The sequence below is a fragment of the Zingiber officinale genome, chromosome 5A, assembly GCF_018446385.1.
Source record: "Zingiber officinale cultivar Zhangliang chromosome 5A, Zo_v1.1, whole genome shotgun sequence".
In the NCBI taxonomy this organism is placed as follows: Eukaryota; Viridiplantae; Streptophyta; class Magnoliopsida; order Zingiberales; family Zingiberaceae; genus Zingiber; species Zingiber officinale.
In genome coordinates this window covers 141,102,842-141,113,361 of record NC_055994.1, presented here as the reverse complement: position 1 = coordinate 141,113,361, position 10,520 = coordinate 141,102,842, and the positions used below count along the sequence as shown (strand labels likewise).

General features: G+C 35.8%; 1 protein-coding gene across 1 annotated transcript; it reads left to right on the top strand.

Moving 5' to 3' along the window:
- Positions 1–229: 229 nt before the first annotated feature.
- On the top strand, positions 230–1,691 carry LOC121983322 (VQ motif-containing protein 22-like). The gene is made up of 2 exons (XM_042536262.1): positions 230–811; positions 1,439–1,691. Exon 1 carries the CDS (start codon positions 271–273, stop codon positions 808–810), a length of 540 nt encoding a protein of 179 aa, XP_042392196.1. The 5' UTR covers positions 230–270; the 3' UTR covers position 811; positions 1,439–1,691.
- Positions 1,692–10,520: the final 8,829 nt, after the last annotated feature.

Below are 10,520 nucleotides of genomic sequence, written 5' to 3'. Positions count from 1 at the left end.
GTCGCGAAGGAGACGGCACCCAAATCCCCGGCCTGTTTCACATGTTACGCCGCTGCCGGTGCTCATCAACCACGACGCTTCCTCGAACGCTCATCCTCGATCCATCCAGAAGGTCAAAACAACTTCCCACGTGGCATCGTTTCACCCGTCGAGCCAATCGAATCGACGGCAGTCGTAGTGTCTGGGTCAGCCTTCGCCAGTTCCTCCTCCTGGTGTAAATATAATAAAATGCCACGCCTTCTCCTTCCTCCTCTTTCACGCAATCTAGCGATGGACGCAGCGAGGGAGGCGTCCTCGAGCCCCGCCCAGTGGGTCCCGTTCGGCGGGGGCAACGAGGCCCTGCCTCCTTCGTTCGACGCGGCGACGGAGTCCACCGCGGTGGCGGCCGCGTCGTCGGGCGGGAAGGTGGCGCGGCCGGCGAGGCGGCGGACGAGGGTGTCGAGGAAGGCGCCGGTGACGCTGCTCAACACCGACACCGCCAACTTCCGCGCGATGGTGCAGCAGTTCACCGGCTTCCCGTCCGGCCAACAGTACGGGCCGAGCGTCCACGACGCGCCGCCGGCCGCCGTGATGCCTCCTCCGACGCTGCACTTCCCGCAGCCGCAGCTGTTCCTGGAGCAGCCGCAGCTCCAGTTCCCGCGTTTCCATCATCATCAGCAGCAGCAGCAGCAATTTCCGAAGGCGAACGAAGCATTTTTCCAGCCCAATAATTCCGACCCAACAACTAGTTCGGAGATGGCCGAGTTGTTCTTGTTCGGCCCAGGACCGGCCCAGCCCAATAGCGACAGCGGCAACTTCCGGTGGCATTAAGGTGAATCGAAAATCGTTAATGGGGGATGGGCATTTTTCATTTTACATCTTTAATTATGATTATCGAGTTAGATATTGTCGTCTAACAGAACCCCAAGTATGAGAGAAATCGATGAGGGGAGTTGGAAGCTCATCGCATATTGTAGATACGCATGCATTAATTACTCAGTAAAGACTCTGTTATTAAAAATAAGAAAGGATATATATGTATCATGTTTGTTCTGTTGGTGGGAGAAATATGGAAGCTTAATTTTATCATGAAGATATGTCTAAGTTTGGGTGCACGTGGTTGACCGCCGACTGCATCGCACTGAGCGGCAGCTTACCATTTGACTAGAAATAGTTTGTGATAATGTTTATTGTCACGGCTATCCTAATCCAGCGCACGAAAGAGATCCAAAGAAACGCTCGGAAAATGCTAATGGAAAAAGAATATATATATATATATTATAGCTGAGACTGAGAGAGTTGCTCTGCTGTAGATTTATTCTTATGGATTCGTACGCATTTAAGGTGCCTTAGGATTTTATTTTTACCTTGATCAAATTCATACGTCTTAATTTTTTATTTATTTGTTGATATATTATATATATTTATGGCTCAAGATTTTATATATACCTTTGGCTAGGGATTCGTTCGGATTTCACTTGGGGCATCTGGAATAAGTTCGGACTTCACTCGGGGCATCTGGCATTAATTGAGGCGTCTGTGAGCAAACTTGTATAAGCGCTTGGAATGATTCTAGGCGTCCTCTCGGATGGATCTAGTAGTTAGCACATGAGGTGTTGCCATAATAAAGTTTGGGGTTCGAATCTCGGCAAAACCGAGTTAAATACCTCCCTTATGTGTTAGTCACTATTTCAAAGGTTAGTAGTCGTCCATGATTTACCTCCTCCGTGTTGGTCTTGGGACGAGTTGACGGGGGTACTCGGGGCGAACGTATTCATCTTTTGCGACAATTAGAATGATTCTAGGCACCTGTATTCATCTAAGTATTTTTTTTATATAAGGAGTATATTATATATATTTAAAGTTTAAAATTTTAAAATTTAGAAGTTGAGTTATAATGGGTTTGAGCTAATAACATTTTCTCATAGGGTTTAGGTTTCTTTATTGAGTTATAGTGTTTAAAATTAAAAATGTTAGATGTTCTATTATATGTATTTAGATTTAAGATTTTAGGATTTAGGGGTTGAGTTATAATGAATTTAAGTTAATAAAATTTTTCTTCAAAGGTTTAGACTTTTTTTCTTTGGTTATAGTATTCAAGATAAAAAATTTTAGATGCTTACATGTTATAATATATATATTTAGGATGTTTTAAGAAATTTTTTATTTTTAAAATTAAAAAAAATAAATAAATAAAGTTGAGGTGTTTGGATTTAAATCCCCGACCAAGCATTTCAAAAAAATATATATATATCACGAACTATCTTGCAGGGAACGATGCTTAGGATATATAGATATATATGGATTCATCCGTACTTGACTCGGGATGTCTAAAATTGATCCAAGCGCTCGTGGGTGACATGGCCTAGGTGCTTGGACTCTTTCAATAATTTTTTTTATTTTTTATTTTATTTTAGGATATATTATATGTATTTAGAATTTAAAATTTTAGAATTTAAGAGTTGAGTTATAATGAGTTTGAGTCAATAAGATTTTTCCTCTAGGTTTCAAGCTCCTCTCTTGGATTATAGTACTAAGATAAAAAATTTTAGATACTCACGGGGTATATTATATATATTTAGGTTTTCAGATTTTAGAATTTAGGCGTTTGGTTATAATGGATTTTAGCTAATATGATTTTCTTCTAGGGTCTAGACTTCCCTTTTTGTTATAGTATTCAAGATAAATTTTGTATTCACGGGATATAATATATGTATTTATGATATTTTAAATTTTAAATTTAAGAAATTTTTTATTTATAAAAATTTAAAAAAATCGAGATGTCTGGATTAAATCTAAGTGTCTCAACTAAATATTTAAAGATTAATAAAAAAATAAATAAATCAAGGTGCATGGATTAATTCCACGCATCCAAAAAAATTGATTACAGACCTTTTCACAATGAATGATTCGTAGCATATCATTACACTATACAACTTTTGTACATCTTTATTCAACACATTTACAAGTGACTCTCATAAGTTCGGATATCCTCCCAGGTGTTGCAATTGATTATATATATATATATATATATATATATATATATGGGCACGTAGGAATACAAATTCAGGATTTGAATTGTACTAAATCAAAGGTGATTCGTGTGCAAACTCAACTTGCATGATCGAATGCGGGACCGATCTAGATAAAATTTGCTCGAGCAAGAATCAACTAACGTTTTGTCATTCAAATTTTATTTTGTTACATGCTCAGTTGCATAACGGATGTATTAATGTACCGAATCTAAAATGATCGAATGTTAATGGCCTATCCGTAACCGCCTGAGTACCTGTGGCTGACGTTTCAACCATTTAATGTTGTGTACTCCTGTATATATAAGAATGTTGTGACCTTGAGTAGAAAGGTAGACATAGAATCACAAAAATTCTTCTACCTTCATTCCCCCTCACTTCCTTATTAATGACATGCACTCCACTTGAGATATCTACCCACAATAGTATTCGGGTATATGCTTAATTGTAGGACCGGCTCAAGCCTATTTGAGGCCCTAGGCGGAAAAAAAAATTAGGTTTTTGACATTATTTAAAATAAATTCCTCACCTTTTTTCATTCGGATCAAAAATATGGATTACTTTTTTTTTAACAAATTAAAAATATTATTTTTTATAAAATTGAATTGTTTCACTTTTTTAGATGCAAAGTTATTAATTAAATTTTTATATTCATTTTTTTTATAACCTAATTTAGAGAAGTATAAATTTTACTGTATTAAATAGAGTATTATTATTAGATATAATAATATACCTCAAGTCAATAATAAGTTTACTATTTATTTACCTAAAAAAATAAATATATTCAAAGTTGTTTTAAAAAATAAAGAAAGACAAAAGTATGTCTAATTACTTAAATTAAAGAATAAAATTGAGAAAATAAGAATAATAAAATAGGATAATAATAAAAAAAATAGAAAAAAAAATCATGCTCACATTCTCAACTCATCATCATTGGCAAAGCACAAAAAATAAATAAATAAAAAATACATGTACAAAATGACAAAACTCAATACAATCCTTAGAAAATAAAGATCGCAATAAGACAATAAATCATATTTTTCATCACCTAAACTAGAATAGTTATAAATGATAGAATAGAGATAAAGAGAAAATCAAATAATTTATGACCGTAAATATATTTAAATAAAAGTTAAATTTAATGTCTATCAAGGAAGTGAAATGGCTACCTAACTCGTTATGGCTAAAAAAATTTTAAAATCTTCCATTTTAATTAGATACAATATGGATGAATGTATCACATTTGAATTTAATCAAGCAAGTAGCATAGTAGCACCAATTGGATCAGCGTGTTAATGTTAGACACAGTTTCTCTTCTCCAATCTCAATGAACAAGAGAAGCATAGAGAGGGAAGTTGGAAAAGAGAAAGAGGGGGAACTAAAAAAAACTAGCTTTTTTATTTTGCATGGTATAGATAAAATAAAAAATTTCTAATTTATGTTCTTATTGATCGAAGGAGAAAATATCATCAACGAATGAGAAACATAACAAAAGTAGGCTAGGATTGAGAGATATTAAAGGGAAATAGATTAGATTTTATAAAAAAAATATTTATAATTAAAAATAAATTTAATTTGTTAAAAAAGAACACCTTCATGACTCTGTCGATTGGAACAATAATAAACTTTTTGTAAAATAAGTTTTGATCAAGATTGAGATTATGTAAATATTTATTCATGTGGGTCATATTCTTTTCTATTCTCTTAAAAAAATATACATAAAAATATATTTAATATATTAAAAATATGACACTAATTTTTAGAGAATGAGATTGTGCAATCTTTTACGTATTTTTTTTCCATTCTTTTTAAAAAAACACACACATAAAAATATATTTAATACATTAAAAATAATGGGCCTCAATAAAAATTGGGGTCCTAGGCATAGGCCTTAATAGCCTATGCCTAAAGCCGACCTTGCTTAATTGTTTATGTAATTTTCTCGTTATATCCTAAGAAATATACATCCACCAATCCAAGGAGATGAATATATTTTGAGGAAACTAGGTCAACACAACTCTTGTTATTTCTCTTCTGACTCAGCAGTCAACAACAGGACCCATTCAGACTCCACAAGGCTGACTTGGCACTCTATTTCCCGATTTGAACTCGATAGTCGAACAATTTAATATCCCGACTCGACATTTAACGACTTGACTCAGCATACTACTCGAGCATCCTACTTGGACTTGGGACAGGAAGTCCACTCGATAGTCTGACAGGTGACTACTAGATTGGCTCGACCCTCGGCCAAGACGGAACTCAACCTTGCTCGAGCACTTAGCAACTCGGGCACTAGGCAACTTGGCCAGAATGGTTTCTGACAGCTTGGTCAATCCAGTTGCTCAGCCTAACCAACCCAATCTGATAATCTCATAATTTGAGATTATCAATTGAAGTCAACTTAACATAAAATCGAAATGTCAATTTTGTAACTTCAAATCCGATAACATTCTTGAGCAGTAAGATTGTCCAACAAGAAATTCTCGGGATCAATTTCATGAGATGTATTGTCAAGTTCTTATCAAGGCACGTTCCTGTCATGTATATCCAAAGATGAAGGACAGATTAACTAATTGTGTATAAAAAGACTTTTGTGCATGACGACAACCTCATTAGGTAGAACTACATCTTCAATAGGTTGGATGACGCGCTGTCTATGTGTCCGGTTTGACCACGATCACCAAAAGATTTTGGGAGTCTCTCAACGAGATGTCGGATTTGAAGACAGCCTTAAATAATATAGATATCATGAGACAGGTCCACGAATTATATTACAAGTGCCGATCGAGAATTAATTCTTAATTTTAAATTTTAAAAATCAATAACTAAAATTTTGAAATTTATTTTTAATTATTTAAAATAATTTAGAGTTTTATTGATCCAAAAATAAATAAATTTGGAAATCCAACTCACGCACATGCATTGAAACAAATTATGTATCAACTATGATAAGAGTTTTAGAAGTTAATTATTGTTAAGGTTTTAAATTCAAAACCTCCATTGTCATTGAAGGATGTTAGCGTAGACATTGTCACTGCCTTACAAAAGTTTTGAAGAGGTATTGAGGTTATTATTGATATTAAAAATTAATTAATTTTTAATATGATATAGTCATATTATTCCATACCAAAAGATTAATAAATAAATAAATAAATAAACACGGAACATTTACCACGATTAACCATCATAAAGGGTAAAAATTTTATTAATTAGAGATTACTCTCTCAACTTAAATTATTATCCAGAAAAGAAAGTAATTGGTAGAATAAATAATTTTTATTAATTAGGAATTAATATTGTTGATCATACAATATAATCTGTAAATAATGTAATTTTTTGATAAATTAATTAAGGTAATTATTTATCTCTTTCTATTTTTTCTATTTCTCTACTTCTCTCTTCTTACTTTAATTTAAACATGGTACACAAGTTAACTGTCACTATTTTTTTTTCTTCTCAGGACGATGCGATGATTAAGACATAAAGTATTATCACATCATTAGATCATGAGATTAAAATTCAGTGTATCTGAGTATATCTTTCTTCATGTCTTAGTCATTACACTAATGACTAGTACTAACTCATGATTTACCTCTTCCGTGTTGGCCTAGGGATAGGTTCGTGGGGGCGCTGAGAGTGAGTGAATCATCTTTTTTTTTTGTCACGCTATTAGGACCCGTACGAGCTAGAGGGAAGGTAAATAGCTCTCATCGCTTTATCTCAATTTTGTGTGCTTGTCTACAATTTATTAGTACACAATGGAAACAAGTAAGCAATACACAAGAGACACAAGCACAATACAAACTATTTTAATTTGTTCTTCCAAGGAGACTACGCCTAAAGTCTAATCCTAACGATTATCACTACTATCTTTCTCCTTTTCAAATATCTTTTGAAGGCAACGAAGTCTCTTACAAATCTGTCTTGCACAAGCAATGCGAATACAAAAAAAGATACAAATAGAAATAAGTAATGTAAGTAAAATGTATTACAACAATGAATTTTACTTTTGAACGTTGTTGGTTGATCTTATTGGTTTAAAATGATAGTAATTAGTCCTAAGAGTCAATTATAAGATGATTAGACTTTTTGGGTTACTCATTGAATTAGACTCAAATGAACTCACTCATTGGATTGAGTCCAATCCGAATTAGTCATATTGGATTAATGAGTTAGACTCAATGGGTTATGTAGGATCGAAAAGAATTTAGATATCTCCACAATGACATGATATTGTCCACTTTGGGCCTAAGCCCTCATGGTTTTGCTCTTGGACTCTACCCAAAAGGCCTCATGCCAATGGAGATATCTTTCTCTTATAAACTCATGATCTTTTTCATATGTTTTCAATATGGGACTATATTTGCAACCTTGCAACCCCAACAATCCCCCCCTCAAACAAATGACCATGGGCTTCCCACGTCCGATCCTTGACCCACCAGGTCTTCCTGCCCCTCGGTCTACCCGACCTACTAGGACTTCCTTGCCTAGCCGCAACTAGGACTTCCTGCCCCTCGGTCCACCCGACCTACTAGGACTTCCTGCCTGGTGTCTGGTCCTCTTGATCCGAACATAGGAGCCCCCACTTTCTTTGTTCGAGGTCAATATTGTACTCACATGGTCAATCAGACCATAGCTCTTGTGCACAGTCGGCGGTTAAACCTTCTGGCAGTCCGGGCTCTGATACCAATTGTAGGATCGAAAAGAATTTAGATATCTCCACAATGACATGATATTGTCCACTTTGGGCCTAAGCCCTCATGGTTTTGCTCTTGGGCTCTACCCAAAAGGCCTCATGCCAATGGAGATATCTTTCTCTTATAAACCCATGATCTTTTCCATGTGTTTTCAATATGGGACTATGTTTGCAACCTTGCAACCCCAACAGGTTAGACTTTTTGGGTTATTGGATTAATGGTTAATCCAATATAATAATCCAACCTATTAAGAATAATACAAAGAGACAAAAACTCTTAGTATTCATGGGATGAATATAAATAAGCTTTTGGAATTAATTTTTAAAAGAGATGGAAAAAAATGAAAAGTGTGACTCTTAATCTTCCCTCTTCTTCCTCCATCTTCCTCCTTGGGTGATTTTTGCTCTTGCCCGAACCTCCATGAGTGGCTAGCACCATGAAGGTGGTTCTTCTTTGAAGGCTTCGTTCGTGTGACGAATAAAGGATGTGTTCGTGTGGATACCGTAGAGGCGAGGATGCCTGATCGCGCTGAGATCTGCATCCAAAGAAAAAGTTGTTGTCGGGATTGTGAAGGGCACGCAACAAAGGTATACCTCTCATGAAAAACTTAGTATATGATTGTTTTCTCCTTCTCATGGATCTTCTGGAGAGGATCTAGTTAATTTTTTGCTGCGCTTAAGCATATTTAGCGCGCTAGATCCCTACATAGAAATGCACTAGCATTTTATCCTCAAACCTCCAATATCCGGCTTGTTCGATCTTCCTCGAAACCCACTTTTATAGGGTTGATGTCGGGCTAATTTTCGTCTATCAATCAATTGATTTTACTCATTAATCGATTGATATTCCACTATACATTTGAACGTTGCTCTAACCTTCCAACTCAACGGCTCCATCCATCTCGGCATCAGTCGACTGCTCATTACCATTAGTCGACTGTTCCCTAATCAGATGAATCTCACAGTTGAGTTTTGAACTCTCTATTTACTAGAACAATGATATTAGTTGATTGATACACTCTATCAATCAATTGATCATAAATAGTCGAGTTTTGAAGCTTCTTATGTTGCAACAATACCATCAATCTATTAGGATCAAAAGAATCTACATATCTCAATAATGATATGTTATTATCCACTTTGGATTTAAACCCTCATAGATTTATTTTTGGGCTCTAAGAAAAAGACTTCAACCAATAGAGATATCTTTCATCTTATAAACTCATGATCTTTTCTATGTATTTTCAATGTGAGACTTTGATTGTATTCTCAACAATCCTTCCCTCAAATGAAGGACCATCATTATTCTCATGGTTCGGGTCTTCCCTCAAGTATCTGATCACCCTTGACCTGCTTTAAGCCTCCCCTCAAGTATCTAGTCACCCTTGACTTGCTCTGGATCTCTCTTCAAGCATCCGATAATTATTGACTTGTTCTCCACCTCTCCTCAAGCGTCCACACTATTGACCTGCTTCGGCCCTCCCCTTAAGAAACTTGTCGGTCACTCCTCTCCTCTAAGACTTTTTCACCACACAAGGTTCACTCCCTCAAGATTTTCACCAAACATCCGGTCACCTTTGACCTTCATAGAATTTTCACCACCTAGGATTCACTCCTCTGGGATTTCCATCAAGCATCTGGTCATCCTTTACTTGCTTGAACTTTTCACTTAGAGTTCATTCCTCTAGGAGCCCCCACTTTCTTCATTTAAGGCCACTATTTCACCCACATAGCTGGATCTAGACCATGGCTCTGATACCACTTGTTAGGACCAAAAGAATTCATATATCTTTATAATGGTATGATGTTATCCACTTTGGGTCTAAGTCCTTATGAATTTATTTTTGAGCTCTACCCAAAAGGCGTAACCAAGAAAATATATGAATTTTCAATGTGAGACTTTGATTGTATTCTCAACACAATCAACTAATCAAACACATTAGTCGACTTTTACTGTACCAAAATCCTATTCATAGTTACTATAGCAACCTTATTTTTTGAAATTTTAAGTTATTAGTCGATCGATATAACCTATCAATTAACTAATACTTATGTTTTAGCATTATCAAAGTTGAATTTTTGTCTTATTCGGTATCTATTTGATTTCAACCTACTAGGATTTTTTTGTCCGACATCTGATCAATCTTAACCTGTAGAGACTTTCTTATTGTCTAGTATCCAATCAACTTTGATATATGGAGCTTCATCCTTGTCTGGCATCCTATCACGTCAGGATGCACACCTCACGTCTGGCATTCGAATACTCATGACTCACTTGGACTTCTCATGTAACAACCCAAATTTCTTCATTTCGAGTCCCAAAAGTAAATTAAAAATATTTAAAAATGCTATAGAAAAATTCTAGAGATTTTTAGAAATTTTTAGAGTATTTTTATGTAATTTTTGGAGGTCGTTTGGTATTTTTACTAAACGAAAGAAGTTTTGATAAAAAAATTGTCAAAGCCGAGGTTTGAACCGTGAACCTTGGGTTAAGCAAAGATTCACTTAACCAACAGACCAGCCAAACTTTTCTTAATTAAATCTACATCGAAATATAGTTAAGTTATAAAAAGAATCCAAAGTTAGACCTAGTTAAAAGGATTAGTTTTTCTCCCGAAACCTAAACTTTTCTTCTCACCCAAACCTCTCTTCTCCTCTCACACTCGCGACGGCGCGCGACGGCTCTCTCTCGGGCGAAGACGAAGCCGAGCTAGGGTTTTCCTCCCTCCGGCGGTCGGCGAAGGCTTCCTTCTGGCGAACCTTGGTGATTTCGGTTCTCTTGTCGAGGAGAGTTCATAGAGACGAGGAAG

Coding starts and splice junctions, on each gene's coding strand:
- LOC121983322 (XM_042536262.1), top strand. CDS start 271: ATGGACGCAGCGAGGGAGGCGTCCTCGAGCCCCGCCCAGTGGGTCCCG.